This window comes from Lactuca sativa, chromosome 1 (assembly GCF_002870075.4).
Source record: "Lactuca sativa cultivar Salinas chromosome 1, Lsat_Salinas_v11, whole genome shotgun sequence".
In the NCBI taxonomy this organism is placed as follows: Eukaryota; Viridiplantae; Streptophyta; class Magnoliopsida; order Asterales; family Asteraceae; genus Lactuca; species Lactuca sativa.
Genome location: NC_056623.2, coordinates 200,752,607 through 200,775,496, shown reverse-complemented (window position 1 = coordinate 200,775,496; position 22,890 = coordinate 200,752,607). Strand labels below are relative to the sequence as shown.

At 34.2% G+C, this 22,890-nt stretch overlaps 2 protein-coding genes and 1 long non-coding RNA gene across 4 annotated transcripts; 2 read left to right on the top strand and 1 right to left on the bottom strand.

Moving 5' to 3' along the window:
• Positions 1–5,390: 5,390 nt before the first annotated feature.
• On the top strand, positions 5,391–6,448 carry LOC111919863 (uncharacterized). The gene is made up of 6 exons (XM_052767202.1): positions 5,391–5,617; positions 5,706–5,779; positions 5,857–5,890; positions 6,042–6,100; positions 6,186–6,300; positions 6,374–6,448. Exons 1-6 carry the CDS (start codon positions 5,600–5,602, stop codon positions 6,446–6,448), a joined length of 375 nt encoding a protein of 124 aa, XP_052623162.1. The 5' UTR covers positions 5,391–5,599.
• Positions 6,449–6,682: 234 nt separating this feature from the next.
• Positions 6,683–7,321, top strand: LOC122194686 (uncharacterized). Its single transcript, XR_006184111.2, has 2 exons — positions 6,683–7,181; positions 7,264–7,321. It is a non-coding gene; the product is annotated as an uncharacterized LOC122194686 (long non-coding RNA).
• Positions 7,322–8,949: 1,628 nt separating this feature from the next.
• LOC111919862 (P-loop NTPase domain-containing protein LPA1 homolog 1) lies at positions 8,950–20,007 on the bottom strand. Of its 2 annotated transcripts, none has more exons than XM_023915424.3 (15): positions 19,751–20,007; positions 11,390–11,672; positions 11,169–11,252; positions 11,007–11,080; positions 10,896–10,929; positions 10,726–10,784; positions 10,526–10,640; positions 10,412–10,449; positions 10,211–10,308; positions 10,088–10,143; positions 9,810–10,005; positions 9,654–9,748; positions 9,508–9,564; positions 9,289–9,429; positions 8,950–9,160 (listed from the first exon to the last, which is right to left on the bottom strand). In XM_023915424.3, the coding sequence occupies exons 2-15, from the start codon at positions 11,567–11,569 to the stop codon at positions 9,095–9,097; spliced, it is 1,293 nt and encodes a 430-aa protein (XP_023771192.1). In that variant the 5' UTR covers positions 11,570–11,672; positions 19,751–20,007; the 3' UTR covers positions 8,950–9,094. The 2 variants fall into 2 exon arrangements, with proteins under 2 accessions (XP_023771192.1, XP_023771191.1); XM_023915423.3 differs by having other exon boundaries at positions 11,390–11,596; positions 19,751–20,004.
• Positions 20,008–22,890: the final 2,883 nt, after the last annotated feature.

Genomic DNA, 22,890 nt, shown 5'->3' with positions numbered 1-22,890 from the left:
TATCCACTAAAATATACTGCTATAAAACCTTTGAAAGGATTAGCTATGAGGATGATCAATCTTGTCAATTTCGTAGTTTGGGAATAGTTCTCATAAACGAAAGGAAATATCACGCCTTTGTTAAAGCTCTTCCTAGGTTACTTCAAAAATTGCATTCTAAATTTTTAGAAAGAGCAATTATCAAATGTACGTTTTAAATTGATATATTGAAGTAAAATGGAATTTCCTTGAGTTAGGAGTTGACTATGACTAGCTAACATGTACATATGATTAGTTCATTCTGATTTTGATATGAACAACTTGGAATATCCATTAAGGAGTTGTGTAGGATGTGAGGTTTCCTTTTGGAACTAGCATGGCCAATCATAGAAACTCATACTTCAAAACACTCCCATATTTTACTATCATGAATAGAAGTGTCAAGAAGAAGAAAGCCAATTGCCCATGGTTTAAAAGGCGATTAGTGTGGGTATACCTAATCTAGGTCCTAATACCTAGGACAAAGGAAGGCTTAGTCTAAGACATGTTCTAATAGTTGCTCGTTTCCATAACAAGAAAAGGACTAAGAAAGCAAACTTGCCCAAATGTATATTTGAGGTGAAAGGACTGGAACATGAAGAAGTTAAATTTGATTGTGGATCACGAGCCCATGCTACTTTCCATAGGATCAAAAGATAACTAGTTCTTCCATGTTTGTTATTCAATCAAATATATGGATTTATAATGCCGTCAAAACCTTACTTCTAAAACTTAAGTGTGTTGCTAAGGATTAGTGCTGGCATTTGCAAGAATGTGCAGTCACTAAAATGAAGTAAGAAGACTAAAACATCGAGAAGATAATTTGATCTTGAATGCCAAGACCTTGTTATATTCATAGGATCAAAATACAACTCTTTTCAAAATGTTTAGTCGATGGTATTATAATTGAAATTGTTTATACTATGATTCATGATATAGTTCTGACTTATTTAAATGTGGAGCATTCTAACATGTTAAAACATAGTCATGAATTCTATGAAGCTAGTATAGTAGCAATAGTTCAAAATTGATTCGAACATTTGAATAAGGTGTATTATTGTGAATATCTGTTGATGTTAGTTCAACTAATGGATCATTCAGATTGACCATAATAAGTAATTATTCAAATACATCCAAATGTTTGGTTAAAATGTATTTGTGGAATCATAGTATTGGATACATAAATGAGAAATGCATTACCAAGTATCCAGTTGGAACAAATTTTGGATCTCATTTGACCTCGAGTCTTATGATAAATGCAAATATTGTTTATCAAGATAGATGATGAATGCGTCACTGGGTGATGTAAGTATCTGTTGGAATTAGTTCACACTAATGGACCGTTCAGATTAACCATGATACATAGCGAGACCAACTTCATATGAATGTGATTCTGGAACCTCTCAGGTGTTCAGAGCTCTCATATAGCGAAGTTAAGAATCAATTGGGCAATAGGATGAGATACTCATAGTGAGAGTCTCAGTCCAAACTTTATCGATCATCTAAGTGATCGTAAAAGAGTTATATGATCTATCTCCGCCCAAAACACTACCACTAGGAAGTGTTAGTTGGATAGAGAAACAAATCGTTCATTGATTTTGTACTAGATGAGTCGCACTGTGTTTGCTAATAATTTGTGGATTGTACCATTAATAATGTTACAAGAAGTCCTTTGGTATTGTGCCAACTAAGTAGGTTCTTGAAACACTCTATGGTATGTGAAGTGGGATTTTATCCTCACTGCCGTATATGGAAGTCTACGATTATGAGGCTTACGCTTGTCGTGGAGCGCTCGACAATCTAGGACTTTGATTAAAGATGTGTTATCTTATTGGAGAACCCATCAAGCATTTTGGATAATTGTTTAACAACCTTTTGAGAACAAAGTGTATGTTGCTCAAAGGGCAGTCTTCCAAGAGAGGGAGCTGATTTCCAAAAGGGCTAGTGGGAGCCACATTGATCTTGATAAGATTCAAGAGTCAACCAATGAAGATCCTAAAGTTGGAGATAGCATTCAATTTGGAATTGAAAGAGCTATTAAGGAAACTGACATATTTCCATTTTTCCTTATAGATCTGATAGAAGACGTCATGGACCTAGTTATATAAGATTTTATATTGCTAAGGTATTCGAGTCACTGGTAGATAGCAATCAGAGTGTACCAGCTATCAGAAGCTATGGTAGGCCCTAAAGGCTACAACATGGAAGGAAGACATGGAAAGCAAGATTCAGTCCATGTATGTTAAAACTTGGTAGACCTAGCACTTGACCTTAACCCTTAGGTGCAAGTGGATCTTCAAGTAGAGACAATCATGGATAGGAACGATCACATAATTAAACCAAGATAGGTTTTGAAGGATGTGTAAGCTTAATAAGTTCATTATGGACCGAAATAAGCATCTCGCATGTGGGATCATTATTTCAGTGAGAAAGTTCAAGGAGTCTGAATTTCGAGAAATAAAGATAAGTCATATATATGTCAAAGCTAGTGGGAGTAATTGGAACCTTTGTTTCAATGAGAAAAGTTCAAGGAGTTTGAATTTCTAAAAACATAGATAAGCCATATATATATATATATATATATATATATATATATATATATATATATATATATATATATCAGTGCTAGTGGGAGCACTGTAGTCACCCTTGTATTGTACATAGACAATGTACGATTTATAGGAAATTGTATTCTAACTAGGTAGGTGTAAAAGCTTGGCTTGGTATGAGAACTGTTTCGCTATGATATACATGGGAGATACAAGACATGTGCATAATAACGATCTATGGAAATTGATCAAAGTGATTCATTGGATTAAACCAAAGTACATGGAATGTTGAGAAAACTCGAAAAGGAGTTTAGGCTTATTACAATATGGCATGACAATGAGCAATGCTAATGTCCTAGTTCTACTATTGAGCTAAAGCAAATGATTCGTGTCCCACATGCTTCTGCTATGGGATCGATCATACATGCCATGACATGTACCACATCTATTGACTTGTATGTCTCGTGCAACACAAGTTGGATTAGTTCAATTTTGGCAAGAATCAACGAATCAAAATCAAGAACATTCTTAAGTGTCCTTGGAGGACAGAAGATATGATCTTGATAGTATGGAAGAGATCATTGTAAGAGTTACATTGATGCTAAGTTCCATACTAATAAAGACGTTTCCGTTTTCAATCGGATTTCGTGCTTCTCTGAATGGTGAAGTTTTAGCTTGGAAGAGTACTAAGTATTACACCATAGTGGATTTTGCAAACTTGGAGTATGTTGTGGTTGGTTAAATTGCAAAGAAGACAATGTGGCTGAAAGAGATTCATTAGTGACATCTTTGTTGAAATTCAATCATTGATGGTCCTTATGAAGTCTCTTTGTGACTTTAAGGGTGAACTTACCTAGAGTATGGATCCCAAGTCACACAAGCTCACATGACATATACTCAGTATGTACCATCATGTTTGATAGTGATTCAAATGTGAAGATGTCATAGTCAATATGTCATATCGAAAAATAATCTTGTCGATCCATTCCTAAGCCAATGTTACTGACCAATTATGACAGTCAAACAAAGTCTAGAGGCATTAGATTTGCAAATGAATTGGGTTAAACACTCTTAGTTTGGTTTGTTTTAAAACCCTAGAACTTTAAGCAGTATAGGTTTTAATTTGATTTGGCAATTATTAAGAGGTGATCTTAATAGATGATGGATTTCGGTCATTTCAATTAGCCTATCACTGCGTTCTCACTTTTGCATGTTTGGAACCCACTTCCCAGGTATTAATTTACTCAAACATCCACAGTCGGTCATACTCTTGGAAATAAGTAGTGATTCAAGACTGTCATGAGTATTAGTGGATTGTCCATATTGATTGGACATAGCAAAGAGATTGCGCTAACACTCATGAGTGCTTAATAGAGATTTACGTATTGGACCAACCCACGCTTAGAGATTACTTCATGGATTCAGTCACGAGTAATTCTAAGACGATAATATCTTCTATTCTTCAAACCTAGATACATGTGGGGGTTTTTCTCTATGATTCTGTTATGCGTTGGACTACTCCAACGCTAACTGTAACTGATAGTTATAAAGGTTATGTCCATGTGTGACATGATAAAATAGACAAAAACTATGTAGTCGAAGTTTTTTCGTTCCTTCTACCTTAATAGGAGAAGCGATATCTATGGGCCCCTCGATGATTTGGTACTGACATCTAAAGTGCTTGACCGAGCCCTGACTGGAAGTGATGTGTTCAATTTAGTAGTCAGATGCAGTCGTCACAAATCTATATCGGGAAACATAATCTTGAATTCTTGAGATTGACCATTATCCATGTCTCGAATTCATACAGATATCATAGAACGAAGGGATAGTTGATCACTTATCTAAGGGTTAAATCTTGATTAGATCAAGAGTTCGGTAATTGCATTGGATGGCTAACTCACTGTTGATTATTGGAGAAATATTAGTCCTAGTATAGTTGATGACATGTCCAAGTGGGAGACTGTTGGAATAGTATTCAAGGTCATTAACTATTTGTAATATTTGTAATAATAGCAGGGTCCTTTTGGGTTGCCCTCAAGACCCAAATTGAGTAGAATAAATAAAGGAGAAATTGGTTTATTAATTATTATGGTTAATAATTAATTAGAAACGAATTGGAAATATATTTTGGGAATTAATTAACAGTTTAATTAATTAAAGGGTTGAATGTTCATTAACCGATAGTTAGTTAATCAGGAATGTTCCAGAACCTTATGGAATTTGGGTTGGATGAAAATCACTCTGTCCCACATGGGAAAGGAGTGAAATTTCGTGGTTATGCCTCTATCCCACATGGGATGGAGTACTAAACCCTAGGAGGCATCCAAGGCTATATATAGGGCCTTACGGATTTCATTCCTACTTGCACCTTGGCTTGAAGTATTCGCCAACCCTTCTTCATCCCCCTCTTAGGAACGATTTCTAACCCCTTTAGGTTTGTGAAATTGACCCTTCTCCTAGTTATTTTTATTCCACTCTTTGGTGTCATAGGGTGTGACACCATTAGGGGGATTCTGGTTTGGGTCCTTTCATCCAAGCAACTTCATGGAGGTTCAAGATCTCAAGCATGGAGATCAAGGGCTACATAACATGTATGTTTTCATACTTATGTTTTAGTTTTCTAGGGTTGATGTAATTAGCATGAAGCCATAGATCCATAGGATTCATGTACACTTAGGTATATCGTTGTTTCGATTTTTCCGCTGCCTAGTTTTAGAGTGTATTTGATGTGTAGAAAACCCAACACAAACTACTAATGACTTCCCTTTGCCAATCGCCACTCGTAATGGTTCCTCCAAATATGATTTCGTCAAGGTTTGTTGCTTCTCTAATCCTTAAGTTTCGTCCTACTTCTTGTTGTGATATATAACTGTAGCTGATTTTACATTAATTTATCTCCTTAGCTATGTATAGATAGATGTAAACGATTGCATTGCTTATAGGCTTTGTTTCTTTGTTTTCCGGTGAAAGTATGGTTGGGTGATAATGTTGATCACTACTATGTCCTCTCTAGATTTTTGCTTAGCAGAATGTTGACTGTTACTAAGGTGTTTTCGTCCTTTCTTTGTTACTTATTCTTCGTATTATCATTCCAGTAAAGTTTTAAGTTAAACATCATAGTGTTTTTGTTTTCAGATTCCTAATCATGTCGCTCTAAAAATTGCCCATGAACTCAAGAAGCTGCTCATAGATAATAGCCTTTTGGACGTGTGTGTCATCATATCACATCCTCCAAATACTACCTTAACATATGTCTCTTTAAATCTCATATATTAGTTTTTTGCAGCTCTCAATCTGATCTGGAAGCTAGTTTGTTTAAGGTATATATATATATATATATATATATATATATATATATATATATATATATATATATATACCCCTGTTATCTCCATTTTAGCCATGTATGAGTTTTTACAGTATGTCACTTTCAAATCAAAGACATAACCATAATTATGACTTTGATTGCAGCTCATGGAAAGGCGGGGCTATGGGCAAGAATATATAAATCGTCACAAGATGATGACAAGGTATTTCCTAACTCTCCTGTTGTCCCCTTTTTCAAATTCTTAATTTAGTAATTAAATCTTTCTTTTGTATTTATACCTTTTGTAGATTTCACCATCAGCAAGTACCACTAGTTATTCTTGTATGTGGCACAGCATGTGTTGGAAAGTCAACAATTGCTACCCAGCTTGGTCAAAGGCTAAACTTGCCAAATGTTTTACAGGTGAATCTTGATGTCCCTTTTTTCTATATTTCAAATATATAAACACATAATTTCATTTTTCTTGATGTTACAGACGGATATGGTGTATGAATTGCTAAGAACGTCAACAGGGTATGTAACATATCAACACTTATATATGACAACTTAATACACATATTCTTATCTTAATACAAACTACCATATAATATAGTAATATACCACTTTGACTTTTCTCAGTGCACCTTTGACATCTTCACCTATTTGGGCACGCGACTTTAGTTCATCAAAGGAGCTAATTACTGAAGTTTGTAGGGAATGCATAATCGTTCGAAAAGGTAATGTACTTTTTGTTTTGCTTTTTTTTAACATTAAAGGATTTTCTTTTGTTTTGTCATAGGTTTGGCGGGTGATTTCAAGATAGCAATGAAAGATGGGAAGCCGATCATCATTGAGGTAACAAAGAGTACACTTTTTTATGGCAAATCATTCGTTCTCATGTAGATACAAAAAATATTGACCTTTTACGCCCTTGCAGGGGATGCATATTGATCCTAGTATATATTTAATGGATGAAGAGAACAAATCACCACATAAGGCTTCAAAAATAGATGAAAATGAATTAAAAGACACAGAAAATAATGCTGAAATGTCCAAAACATAAGCAATTGGAGAAGAGTTGGATAAAGTTTCGGATGGGGTCAAATATGTTCATATTGTTGACCAAGCTGCTGGTAGTCAAACCTAGCTCTTAATTTTATTTATTTATTTTTATTTTGTTACTTTCTGATTTCTTATTTGGCCCTTCAGATGACAATAAGCCTATTTTAAGAAGAGAAAATTTTGGGGTCAGTGAACCAATAATAATTCCTATAGTCCTTAAGATGGCAGAATTTGATCATAAGGTAAAGATTATTAATAATTCATATCATTGTTTTCTTTTCTTTTCTTTTCTTTGAAAATGTCACTTGCTCTTATCATCTGCAGGCACTACTAGAAGAGTGGATATCTAGCAGAAAATTCAGTGATAAGTATCCAATCCAGGTGTCAAAATTTATTAAGATTTATTATTTATTGTTGATCTAGGAAAAAAAATATATTGATTTTTTTTTAATGTTTTCAAGAAAAAGATAAAGTGATTAACAACTTAAAAACCATTCAAGATTATTTTCATTCAAGTCACATGGATTAACGGTTGCTAATATATCTGCTACAACATTCCCACAAACTCTTGATTGGCTGCACAATCATCTCCTTCGGGTATAATAAAATGTCGCCTAATTTCTTTTTAAATATAAAGTCGATAAATCAAAAGTATTTTGAAAATAGCATGAGCTATAGTTGGTTATAATATTTGTTAAGATTCTTTTATTTCCTAATATTTTTTAGTGTATTGATCAAGGTATACCGGCTGCCTCAAAAGGAAGCAGTAATCAGACAATAGGTTGAAGTTAAGAGTACAGATTAATTAATATCTTGAAAGGTTGTTTGTTTTGTTTAATGGAATGGACGATTCATGCAATGGGCAGAATGTGATTCCTTTCATTTTGTATATTGACTTTTTTAGTAAGTATAAAAATGTTTTGTAGCATTAACTTCAGTTGATTAGACTTTTTGATCTTGAAACTTGTTTTTCTATTATTATGCTCTAAAGTCTAAACAAACCATTGTTGCATGCTTCATTAGAATGGACAACATTAAAGTGTTAATTCTAAAATTATTGTTGATTTAGATCTAAATATACTTGTTTTATAAAATTTAATGTGTTGTTTGTGTACATGAAATGCTTTAATACATTGTTGATTTAGGAAAATCGACAAGTTTACTATTTGAACAGTTTAAAGATAAACAAAACAAACATGAGGAGAAAACAATATAAAATGAGACGTGCTTTGTATTTGGAGGAACCATTACGAGTGGTAATTGGCAAAGGGAAGTCATTAGTAGTTTGTTGCTTCTCCGATTCTTCATCTTCTGGAAGGAATACTCTGTTTGAAAAAGATGAATTTGCTTCAGTAGTTCCGCTAGGGCTTGCAATTAACACTGATTTGTCCTTCTTCATCGTCTGGTTTTAAGCTCAGAGTTGCAACCGAGAACATATACCGATCATAGATCAGTGGGGAAAAGTGATCAAAGGTCGTGATTTGTATATATTCTTTCACTCTAGATCAATAGAGATGATTTCATTCATCGCAATCATGCAAATCGTCTAAGAAGCACCACTCATTTTACGAAGCTAAAAATGAATAAGGGAAATTTTAACATGAGGAGAAATTGCTCTTTCAAAAAAACATGAGGAGAAATCAATATAAACACTTAAACACTAGTACTGCAATAATTTAAAATGAACTATTTACACTTTCACCTCTATACTTTAAATTTTCTGTCACTTTGACGGTAAGTCATGAAAAGTTGTTTGTTTTGTTTATCCTTAAACTATTCAAATAGTAAACTTGTCGTTTTTCCTAAATCAACAACGTATTAAAGCATTTCAAGTACACAAACAACACATTAAATTTTATAAAACAAGTATATTTAGATCTAAATCAACAATAATTTTGGAATTAACACTTTAATGTTGTCCATCCTAATGAAGCATGCAACAATGGCTTGTTTAGACTTTAGAGCATAATAATAGAAAAACAAGTTTAAAGATCAGAAAGTCAAATCAACTGAAGTTAATGCTACAAAACATTTTTATACTTATGAAAAAAGTCAATATACACAATGAAAGGAATCACATTCTGCCCATTGCAGGAATCGTCCATTCCATTAAACAAAACAAACTACTTTTCAAGATATTTATTAATCTGTACTCTTAACTTCCACCTGTTGTCTGATTACTGCTTCCTTTTGAGGCGGCCGATATACCTTGCTCAATACACTAAAAAAAATCGGGAAATAAAAGAATCTTAACAAATATTATCACCAACTATAGCTCATGCTATATTCAAAATACTTTTGATTTATTGATTTCATATTTAAACAGAAATTAGGCAATTTTTATTATACCTGAAGGAGATGATTGTGCAGCCAATCAAGAGTTTGTGGGAATGTTGTAGCAGATATATTAGCAACTGTTAATCCATGTGACTTGAATGAGCACAGATAATCTTGAATGGTTTTTAAGTTGTTAATCACTTTATCTTTTTCCTGAAAACATTAAAAAAAAATCAATATATTTTTTTCATAGATCAACAATAAATAATAAATCTTAATAAATTTTGACACCTGGATTGGATACTTATCACTGAATTTTCTGCTAGATATCCACTCTTCTAGTAGTGCCTGCAGATGATAAGAGCAAGTGATATTTTCAAATTTTAAAAAAGGAAAAAGAAAAGAAAACAATGATATGAATTATTAATAATCTTTACCTTATGATCAAATTCTGCCATCTTAAGGACTATAGGAATTATTACTGGTTCAGTGACCCCGGATTTTTCTCTTCTTAAAATAGGCTTATTGTCATCTGAAGGGCCAAATAAGAAATAAGAAAGTAAAAAATAAAATTAAGAGCTAAGTTTGACTACCAGCAGCTTGGTCAACAATATGGACAGATTTGACCCCATCCAAAACTTTATCCAACTCTTCTCCAATTGCTTCTGTTTTGGAAATTTCAGCATTATTTTCTGTGTCTTTTAAGTCATTTTCATCTGTTTTTGAAGCCTTATGTGGTGATTTGTTCTCTTCATCCATTAAATATATACTAGGATCCACATGCATCCCCTGCAAGGGCAAAAAAGGTCAATATTTGTTGTATCTACATGAGAACGAATGATTTGCCATAAAAAAGTGTACTCTTTGTTACCTCAATGATGATCGGCTTCCCATCTTTCATTGCTTTCTTTAAATCACCAGCCAAACCTATGACAAAACAAAAGAAAATCCTTTAATGTTAAAAAAAATTTGATTTAAACAAAAAATACATTACCTTTTCGAACGATTCTGCATTCTCTACAAAATTCAGTAATTAGCTCCTCTGATGAACTAAAGTCGCGTGCCCAAATAGGTGAAGATGTCAAAGGTGCACTGAGAAAAGTCAAAGTTGTATATTACTATATTATATGGTAGTTTGTATTAAAATAAGAATGTGTATTAAGTTGTCATATATAAGTGTTGATATGTTACATACTCTGTTGATGTTCTTAGCAATTCATACACCATATCCGTCTGCAACATTAAGAAAAATGAAATTATGTGTTTATATATTTGAAATATAGAGAAAAAAAGGGACATCAAGATTCACCTGTAAAACATTTGGCAAGTTTAGCCTTTGACCAAGCTGGGTAGCAATTGTTGACTTTCCAACACATGCTGTGCCACATACAAGAATAACTAATGGTACTCGCTGATGGTGAAATCTACAAAAGGCATAAATACAAAAGAAAGATTTAATTACTAAATTAAGAATTTATAAAAGGGGACAAAAGGGGAGTTGGGAAATACCTTGTCATCATCTTGTAACGATTTATATATTCTTGCCCATAGCCCCGCCTTTCCATGAGCTGCAATCAAAGTCATAATTATGGTTATGTCTTTGATTTGAAAGTGGCATACTGTAAAAACTCAAACATGGCTAAAATGGAGATAACAGGGGTAGATATATATGCATATACCTTAAACAAATTAGCTTCCAGATCAGATTGAGAGCTGCAAAAAACTAATATATGAGATTTAAAGAGACATATGTTAAGGTAGTATTTGGAGGATGTAATATGATGACATACACGTCCAAAAGGCTATTATCTATGAGCAGCTTCTTGAGTTCAAGGGCAATTTTTAGAGCGACATGATTAGGAATCTGAAAACAAAAACACTATGAAGTTTAACTTAAAACTTTACTGGAATGATAATACGAAGAATAAGCAACAAAGAAAGGACGAAAACACCTTAGTAACAGTCAACATTCTGCTAAGCAAAAATCTAGAGAGGACATAGTAGTGATCAGCATTATCACCCAACCATACTTTCACCTGAAAACAAAGAAACAGAACCTATAACCAACACAATCGTTTACATCTATCTATACATAGCTAAGGAGATAAATTAATGTAAAATCAGCTACAGTTATATATCACAACAAAACTTAAGGATTAGAGAAGCAACAAACCTTGACAAAATCGTATTTGGAGGAACCATTACGAGTGGCGATTGGCAAAGGGAAGTCATTAGTAGTTTGTTGCTTCTCCGATTCTTCATCTTCTGGAAGGAATACTCTGTTTGAAAAAGATGAATTTGCTTCGGTAGTTCTGCTAGGGCTTGCAATTAACACTGATTTTTCCTTCTTCATCGTCTGGTTTTAAGCTCAGAGTTGCAGCTAAGAACATTTACCGATCATAAATCAATGGGGAAAACAGTGATCAGAGGTCGTGATTTGTATATGTTCTTTCACTCTAGATCAATAGAGATGATTTCATTCAGAAATCGTCTAAAAATGAATAAGGGAGATTTTAATTTTAACATGAGGGAGGAGAAATCAATATAAACAGTTAAACACTACAACTATAATAAATTAGAATGAACTATTTACACTTTCACCCCTATACTTTAAATTTTCTGTCACTTTGACATTAAGACATAAACAGTTAAACACTACTACTAGCCCAATAGAAAGCCCAAGCCCATACTCTACTTCTTCGTCTTTTCTTGTATGAAATCAACTCACTCACTTAATTTAATGTAGCTGCAAAACATGTTTAATGAAAAAAATTTCATTTAAAATCTTATTATAAACTTTTCAATAAATAATGATACATTTTAAATCAACTAGAGATATTATGCTACTTTTGAACTGTAACCCTTGTAATCTTATTTTTTTTAATTTATTATATGCTTTTTATCCAATGACACACATAATCATTTATCATTAACAAAATAGTTGTATTTAGTATATGTTTTCCTCATAAGAGTATCGATGCCCGAATTTCCAAAAATAGTAAACAACAAAAAAAAACTAACAACTATAGGATGTTATAATTATACCATATTATTTTCTTAAATATATTGAATCGTTGGTATCTACCCTAATAAATAAAAAACTTTTCTGCCAAATGTCAATTTCTCATTGACTTTGCCACATGTCAATTTTTCGGCATTTTAGACTTATTTATTTTCCACTTGTCAATTTGTTATTTTTTTCATTTCTATTTATTAATTGCCACAACGTTATATTATTTAAGCCACATCATTATAATAATTAATTCAAATGATAATGACAGCTCAAAATCTATTCATTCCTTCTATATATCGTTTAATGTCAGTAGTCGCTATTTACAGGAATACAATGTATAATTAGAATATGATCTATATGATTAGCTAAAATCAAGGTAGGATTAGATGAATAATTTCCCGATGTATTTGTTTTGGAATGAAATCGTTCCTCATAACAATTTCCAATCTTGAATTTATATTTCATATGATCTGATGTTTTTTTAATTGTTTATCCTTTCTCCAGCTTCAACTCATTAGTGAATTTGTGTCAATTGCATAATCAGGTAATACTCTGCTCCAATTGCTGTTAAATATAAACTTGAAAACGAAATTTTTCTGTGAAATTTGTGTCACTAATGCATGGTTGTAAACATTTTATATTCTAGAAAGTGTAATGCTTTCACTTTCATTTAACCAAATAAGGGCAGTGGCAGAAATTGTTTTAATCAGACTATGAACTATGTCTGTTTAAATGCAAATGCAGGGAAACAAATTATCAATTATGTAAATTGTAAAGAGAAGAGACATTGTCCTTGAAATGGCACTGTAATTATTTTATTTTTTCTACAAAACTTTCATGTCTAATCTTTGATAATATAATGTGTCATGCAAGTTTATTCAAAAAAGTTATTGTGGTCAAAAACGTCGTTGTGGTCATAAAGAATCATATATATATATATATATATATATATATATATATATATATATATATATAGGAATGAGTTCTATGGAAAACAAATAACTAGGGCAACATCTACCAGAACCAATAATCAAATGACACGTGTCCATTTCTTTCTTCACAAGTAATGTATTGTGGAAGTTATTGTGAAAGTGATGTGTTGTCATGTTTTCATTGGTTCAAATATGTGTTGCCCTAATCATTCATTTTCCATATAACTCTTCCCTATATATATATATATATATATATATATATATATATATATATATATATATATATATATATATATATATATATATTATAATTTGTGTATTACAACCAAAAGACTTCTACAATATGTCAAATCTGGGTAAAGGGCATTTTCGTCTTTTGTATCCTAAATTTCCTTTTCTCTATTTATGAAGTGGCTTTATCCCCATTACTTAATGAATGGGTATGTTATGAACTGATTTGTAATAACAGATTCAATAACATAAAAACTACCCAATGATTCTAATATTGATTGGAAACACTGTATAATAGCCAAAAGATTACAAGAACGAAGGATAGGTTAGCTGATTCGAGATAGCCACTCTCCCAAGAGGAAATAATTCCAGGTTTAACAGAAAAGATCGATATCTCAATTCCTATCCCACTACCCTCTTATACTATCAGTCATAACAACTAAATAATATAAAATACCCATAATGCCCCTGTACTAATCAAGATGCTCTTTATTTGTTGATTTCCCCAAATTACCCTTATCTAAAATGACATGATCTAGTGGATGCATAACAATATCCCGCCCTCGAAGAACCACCTTGTCCTCAAGGTGGATAAAAACGATGTACATCATCCCCATTCTTCCAGCTGGCCTCTTTATCTTTTCCTCAGCCTTACAATGATCTACAACCACCCCATATATTCCACCCACTTCCACTTGCTTCATTGCACCCATGATCATCTTAACAGCTTTAACATCAGTCTTCCCCATCTCATTAATAATCAAACATGGGGGCAAGTAATGGTCATTAGAGCCATCCGCCTTCTTGAGCTTGACTAAAGGCATAGCAATACCCCATCCCAAAAGATGAACCTTGTCCTCAAGGTGAAAGGATAGAAGGATGCAATGCACGGCTTCCAACACAGACATAACTTTCCACTGTTCTTGTAGCTTCTCATTGCTTATATTGGCATCTTTCTTACTCATTTTCATTAGAATTGTCTTCTCAATTGCTTGGGTAGTAGCTTTTTCCACAGAAAGAACACCCCAACCATTCCATATCTTCTCAACGATCTCACTCTTCATGATATGGTGATCAAGCAAATCAGCCACACCAAAGGCAATAACATAACAATACTTATATCTACACACTTGTCCCACTTTAACTACTCTATGTTTTGTCAGGTTACCTACATAATTGAGATCTCCCTCCTGTAAGCAATCACTTTCATACACCTGATCCTTCATTTTCTTCAGTATAATCTCCTCCTTAAGCTTCTCAGATAAGACTACCCCACAAACACATACTCGTTTGTTACTAGCACCTTTTTGAAGTATAGCTTTCTCTGTTTGGAATCCAGATTCCCCAACGTTCCCACCATCCTCATGAAAATATATGCTCACGGTTGTATTTTGAGCTATGCCTTCAATGAGACGAGATACAAGTCTAGATGTTAATTCTAGTATGTTCATTTGCAGATCAATTTTCTTACCACGCTCATCAACATTTATTTTTATTTTGTCTAGAAGCTCTGTTGGTGTAGATTCTCCAAGGTTTAATTCAAAAAAAAATGGGATGACCTGCACAGTAACAGTCTGCAATATTTTCCATTATATCTATCTTCGATGCTTCACCAGGAAGACAGAAACCTCTAAGAAATCTACCCATTGCAGTATGAAATTTCATTTCAGAAACCTTCTAGAGTCAACATTAGCATACGATACCGCAAGGAAGAACTCTTTGTGTTGACCCAAGTAGTCACCAATTATTGCCTTGTCTAAGCTTGGGGTATTTCTAAGAAATTGGACAATTGAAACTAGTGTATTCTCCACCCAACCATTTGATTTCAGAAATTCAATGGCAGTTAAGGGATGACGGTTGAACTCAGATATTGCGGCTCCCATGGTGTATTTATGAACTTTAACTTTCTCAAAGTTATTTGCCTCATCACTCCCAACTTGACACCCTGCAACTGAAGAATTTTTCTCTATAGATTTTTGGTTTTCACTTTGCTTTGACTTATACCCTTTCTTTGATCGTCTCTTAGAGGAAATATTGTTGTGAAGGTGTAGGGTCTTAATGCCCGCTACAGATTCTTGAAGACGGATACCATGTAGGAACAAGCTGCTAGAGCGATGAGATTCCGGAGAAACAACTTCCAATGGAGGAAATAAGATGGGAAAACTGTGAGTTATAGTATCGACGTTAACTAGGTCAAGATAGGGCTGTGGACTTCCGGTGAAGATTTTGAGCGGCTCGAGCTTGATTTCGGGATCAGGAAACCTTTTGGACCGGTCTGGATATCTGAGTCGACAGGCGATATCATTGCGAAGGCGCCCTTCCTGTGAATACGATGTTGATTGGGGTTTAGTCGTTTTAACTTCAGTCGGGCTTACACCTTCGTCAACTTTGTCATATAAACCAATTATAAGATTCAGACTGACTTGGCCCAAAGAATTAATTTCAGCCCACTTGTCCATTTTAAACCCAGGTTACCTCTGTTACGTCTTCTTCTAACAGAGCCGTTACCTCACATTTGGCGACCAGAGAAGACGTCACTAGCTTCCGACGATCCCCGATCGCTCCTTCCCGGTTCAAAATTAGATCTCTCTTTCCCTTGTTCCTTGCTTCTAGTTCCCGGAACGGTGTAAGTGATGACGGTGGTGGTCGGAACTGACAACGAATCCAGCTCTTCATCTCTTCCCAATCTCTAACGGGTCGTCTTCGATGCTCCCGTTCATACCACAATAGTACGTCGCCCTCTAGAGCCCCCACCGCAGCTTCCATTTTTTCTTCATCTTCATATGAGCAGAATGACCTTTCTACATTAAAAATGCACTCCTCTGTGTTAGTTTCAACCAACAAGATCATCTCATGTTTGTGAAATCTCCGGTTGGTCCCTCCACTGTATTCCCCTGCGGTAATATAGCCGCCGCCTCTGCCAGCGGAACCACCTCCTGTTCCATTTCTTGAACCTCTTGTATCAGTGTGCGACGATCCTCTGTAAACCCTTGGAGTTTCCTCCATGGATAGAACCAGAGTGTTGTTAGGCTCTCCCTCCACGGTTTTCTTCTCATTGTTGATTGTTGGTCGGCTTTTGGCTATGGCACCCAAAATCTCCTCGAACTTTTGATCCATCTTCAACTGATTTTGGTCCATCTTCAACTGAAGAGAGGCTATGGAGTCATTCTGATGTTGGATCTGATGCCCATGATTCTCCATTCGATCATACAACTGCCTTATTTCAGTTTCTAGAGATTCAACCCTCTTGAGAAGATCTCCTCCAGCATCCTTCCCTCCTCCTTTATCTCCAGTCCTAATCCCAGATGATGAATGCTCTGATACCATTTGTTATGAACTGATTTGTAATAACAGATTCAATAACATAAAAACTACCCAATGATTCTAATATTGATTGGAAACACTGTATAATAGCCAAAAGATTACAAGAACGAAGGATAGGTTAGCTGATTCGAGATAGCCACTCTCCCAAGAGGAAATAATTCCAGGTTTAACAGAAAAGATCGATATCTCAATTCCTATCCCACTTCCCTCTTATACTATCAGTCATAACAACTAAAAAATATAAAATACCCATAATGCCCCTGTACTAATCAAGATGCTCTTTATTTGTTGATTTCCCCAAATTACCCTTATCTAAAATGACATGATCTAGTGGATGCATAACAGGGTAGTGATTCGTACACAATAATTTTTTGCCATACACAACAATTCATGCATTATATAGTTGTACAATACAACATTTTAAAGCACCAATTGTTGTGTATGGAGAAAAATTGTTGTGTACTTGAAATGGCAATCTATTTAAAAATTAAAATAGATTTTTTACAAACTTTCATGTCAAATCTTGATAACATTAGGCATGGTGCATTGTTTTTAAAATAATCAATGTGCTCATTCAAATACATGTGTCTGTTTCAAACCTATGGTATAATAGCATTTTGGCCAATATCTTTTTTTTCCCTTTTAAGTAATGCCTTTTCCCTTCTAATTTTGAGTAATTTAAAAAAATGTTATTAATACATGTGTTGATTGGAAAAAAAAAAGTCATTTGTCTTTTATAAATTTGTTTCTTTTTTTCCCATTTATGTCACTTATAGCATCTTACTTATCTCTTTTAAAACAATTATTAAAATAAATTAAAGTAGGTTGCTAGAATTGTATCGAGCTCATACTTATCTGTTTTAAATCAATTATTAAATGAAATAAAATTTGGTTATTTATTTTTAATTTTTATAGTTTTTTTAGGCATAATATGATTTTCTTCATAATTTTTTGAAAATGCTTATATTCAATTTTAAAGTTAATGGCTCCAACCAACATTACGATGATGTAATTATTTTAATTAATATACCCAAATTTCACATACATCCTCCCTTTCTTTTTACTTTAAAATTTGAACTGATAATTTTTAATGTTGCTTCTAATGTTAATCTCATGACATTTTTGCCCCCTTATGTGCTTGGATATTGATAGCTTCAACTACAAATATGATATATGGTAAATCCAGTTCTTTTTTTAATAAATGATGCCAACAAGATAATTTAAGTGCTATGAGAAAATAGTGAAAATTTAACAATTCAAATAAGCAAATTAGAGAGATATTTGACACGTGCCATTTTTGGGCAACAAAAAGGTCGAGATGATAAATAGCTTTAGAAGCATAACAGATTGGAAAAAAACAAAAAAAAATTTAACTTTTAAATCTCCAAATTTCCCTTTGTCTGTGTAACTATAATGATTTTGAGAAGAATTTTGTTCCTGGTTTGCATCTTTTCACTTATTTAGATATCCCTATAGCACTAAAAGAAATAAGAAAAGAGTTAGAAAATGGTAATGTTGTGATTGATAAACATACAATATGAGAACCCTAACAGGTTGTAACTACATTTGGAAGTATAATGTTGTAATTTTTGAGGTAATGTCTTATGAAAAAGATCAGATCCATAAAGAAGGTCAAGTGGTGTATGTTTCTCACATCTAGGGCTCTTTACAAAGAAAAACTATAATGCAAGTTTAGTGGAATTCCTACATTTATCTAATTTGAAGTAAATGATTTTCATTTCAGATGTATTTTTTAGCAATTTTTCAAATCTAATCTAGCGATTTATGCTGATTTGCTTAGCAACAGTCTGTTTTATAGCTTTTTTGCAAGTCTAATTTAACATTCTGTATTTTTTTTCTTATAAAGGATTGTATGATGCTATTATGGGATAAAAACGATAAGCTTGATGCTCTTACGTGATAAAAATGAAAATTTGATGCTATTATGTGATAAAAATGAAAGTATGATGCGATTATGTGATAAAAAAGAAATTATGATACTATTATGGGATAAAAAGAAAGTATGATGTTATTATGTGATAAAAATAAAAGTATGATGTTATTATGTGATAAAAATAAAAGTATGATGTTATTATGTGATAAAAATGAAAGTATGTTGCTATTAAGGGATTAAAATTAAAGTAAGCCATTCATAAATCTAAGTAAGTTGTTAATTTTGTTAATGACAAGTATGTTCCTACATATGTTAAAAGTGTTAGTTTTAGTAAAATATGATAAGTACAGTGCTATTACGGATCAAAAACGAAAAATAGGATGCGATTTTTTTCTACTTATAAATCTAAGTAAGTTCTTGGTTCCGTTGTAAGAAGGGTTGATGATTTAAAAGGTAGTATTTTTATTTTCTGCTCATATTTAGCTAATAATATTATATATATATATATATATATATATATATATATATATATATATATATATATATATATGATTCATCATCCATTTTGTTTTATATGTTCAAAAAATAATAATATTATCTGTAACAACCGGTAATATATTACTATTACTTCTTTTTGAATATATGAAACAAATTCAATGGTAACAAAAAAACTTTGTTGTTTAAATATGAACATAAAACAAAGTAGTGCCTTTTAAGTCATTAACTTTATATTTTGTTGTAATTTGGTCATCTAATTTTTTTTATATATAATCGGTCATTTAAGTGATGTCAATTACATTATTTTTAGACATTCAATGGGTTGAGTTGGTTTCTTAGTTGAATTTTTATTTAAATAAATTAGACAAATATGTTTAGGTGACCTAAGTAATTTCATGTATCGTTAAATGTCATATCTCTGTGTTCAAAAGGTTGTCTTCTTCGTTCCCGATCCATACCAAAGGCCAGGAGAATAACTACAATTAGCTAAATAATAGAACTAGGCTCCATTTTATCTGGCAAAATAATAGAACAATTAACTAACAAATTATTACGTTGGTAAATCACAAACCCAGTTTGTTCTCTACGGGATTTCTACATAATATGTGATTTTGTTAACACAGAAGGACAAAAAAACCTTACGAGAGCTGTTGTCGACGACTTTTAGGGAGCTAGAGGACGGCGCTTCCGGCGGCGTCTATTGGAGGAGGCGGTGGTCGGCTGGTGGCGAAGGGGTTGTTGTAGTGTTGCAGATCGGAGATGCAGTCGGAGGGAGCAATGAGGTATCGAGTGAAGTAGGAAGAGAGAGAGAGAGAGAGGGGAAAAACGGGAGCTAGAGTATCAGGGTAAAATTGGGGCGAGTGAATGAATCTAGCTTTAAATTTGTTTCATTGTACAAAAACATGGACTTAGTAAAAAGCTTATTTTTGAAGTCCAAAAAGTTCAAATAAATATTTCTAAAATAGTTAAGAATTGTTCAACGACACAATAAAATTGATAAAGAATTGTTCATTGTAACAACACAAAATTGATAAAATTTTGAGTGTGTGAGAACCGATTGATAAAACTTTGAGTGCGTGAGAACGTGTTATGAAAGGATAATAGATGACAGAGCCGAAACTTTTTCCAAAAAAAACATTCAATATATATATACAAAAAGTAAAATGAAAATAAAGAGATGAAATGCATGTTCATCATACTTGATCTTTTTCAAATTAAACTAGTAGGTGATCTAGGGTTACGCCCAAGACGTTAAAAATTGGTGCTTTTAAAAATTAAAAAAAAAAGGACCGAAACTTACAAAATCCAAAAAAAATAAAAAGAAAATCAAAAGTGGACCAAAATTGCTAAGCTTAACAAAATCTAGTGACCATTTATATATAAATTAAAGTGGACCAAAACTGTCAAGCTCAACAAACACAAACCATTTATGAATAGTACAGACAGACTCAGTCAGGTGGTGTTCATCAACTCACACTCTCACATCACTTAATGTTCATAACGATCTTATGTATTTAATATGTATATTAATATGAGTCCACCGTAAAAAATATATATATATAAATAAATAGACAGTAATTATGGTTAGTGACCAAATAGAAATATCTATAAACAATAAAACTGAAAATACGAAGAGGGTTTGAACTTTGAAGTAAACATAAAACATGTGCACATTAGTTAGGAAATTCTATACTTTTGTAAACATTAACAATGGCAACAATTGTAACCATGACTTGAAAACATGAATGATGTTATTCAATGACAACAAACTTCCATCAAAATCCAATTGAAAAGCCAAAACTCCATACAAAACACTTCAAATAGTCAACTAAGGATTGGAAATGTAACGACCCAATTTTCATGACCAAATTTTTTTGTTTTAAAAACATTACTTTGGAAAATATTAATAACTAAAAACATTGTCTGACCAATTCATAACACAAAGTGAACCATGTCTAAAAGCCAATACATACATTCAATCAAAATATCAGAGTACAAATCCCAGTGAAGCTCGTAAATGCGGAAACCGGAGAGTGTGTGTGTGACATGCTGCTACCGCGCTGGCTCCTTTCCCCTAGCTGAGGAGGTACCTGAAACCAAAACTGAAAACTGTAAGCACAAAGCTTAGTAAGTTCCCCCATCGTACCACATACCATACAAACACGTAACATACAAACTGCCAGGCTATTCTGGGGTGCCTGACTACCCGGTACGGCCGTTCTGGGGTGCCGTCCTACCCGTGTCAAGCCATTCTGGGGTGCTGACTACCCATGTCAAGCCATTCTGGGGCGCTGACTACCCATGTCAAGCCATTCTGGGGTGCTGACTACCCGTGTCAAGCCATTCTGGGGCGCTGACTACCCATGTCAAGCCATTCTGGGGTGCCGACTACCCATCGGTCCTAACGACCGACCACAGGGATTGGTCCCCTCATACTACCTCTATCGCATATAACATGACAAGCCAGCATGCAAACATATCATCATATACTGTCAGACGTATCTGGGGTGTCTGACTACCCTTCGGTCCTAACAACCGAACTCGACTACTAACACATACAACATATCATGCTAGCATATAACATATCAGGTACTAGTAAACCTAGATGATATCACAAAGACAATCATCTACCATACGTCTCCTACTGGTGGGTCGGCGTTGTGGCCTTAGACCCACCGCTACTGGAAGGTAACTCACCTCGAAGTAGCTGCTGATCTGATCGGGAACTGACTGCCTACTGCTGCTGCTGCTGCTCCGGAAATCCTCCGGCTGCAATTCCCACAATATACCCAATCAAACACTACTCACTGACCTTTGGGTAAAATGACCATCTTACCCCTGACCATGCCCTAAGTCAAAGTCATAGTCAACTTTCAGTTGACCCGACTCGCCGAGTTGGCTTCCCAACTCGCCGAGTCCTTATCCTAACGACTGCCCTGAATCCCGATCCTACCCGTCGAGTTAGGCGACGACTCGACGGGTTCACCTTCTTAACCAATATTCAAGTCCTTCGTCCTACTCGCCGAGTTGTATGAACAACTCGTCGAGTTCATCTTCATCCGATGAACACACATGCTAAGACTCGCCGAGTTGTATGAATAACTCGTCGAGTCCATCTTCATCCGAAGAACACTTATGCTGAGACTCGCCGAGTTATATGAACAACTCGTCGAGTCTGTTCTTGATCTAAGGAGATTGCCTTGAACTCGCCGAGTCAGGGCATCGACTCGCCGAGTACCCCCATAGATGAGTTTAGCTTCCGACTCACTGAATCACACCCCGTGACTCACTGCTCACTCGACACTACGAAAAAGGGGACAAACTCGGAGACTCGCGAACAGACTCGCCGAGTCACATGAACGACTCGCCGAGTCGTTGCCATGCACTCCTAAAATATACCGATTTGCTCGATTTCATTCCAAGCCATTCATAGATCTGGACTTCTAGGACACGAATCACACGTAAAGTTTCCAACTTTACGTGTGGATATTCACCAATATGGATTTTAGGGCTCAAAATGTCTCAAAAGGGTAGATCTAGGGCTAACAAGCAACATGGGGCCAAAAAGCTAACAGATCTGAGCCCCTGGAGCTCAATCTTGCCTAGATCCAAAGGCCAAACGCCTTATTACGACATATAATGCACATACAAACTTGGGGATTTGACCAAGAAAGGCCCAAATGAAGTACTAAGCATAGAATCATGGGGAAAACGGGTTACCTCAAAGGAACTGCTGGAAGAACACAATAATGGCCTGGATGGCTTCCTTTCTTCTGGATCTA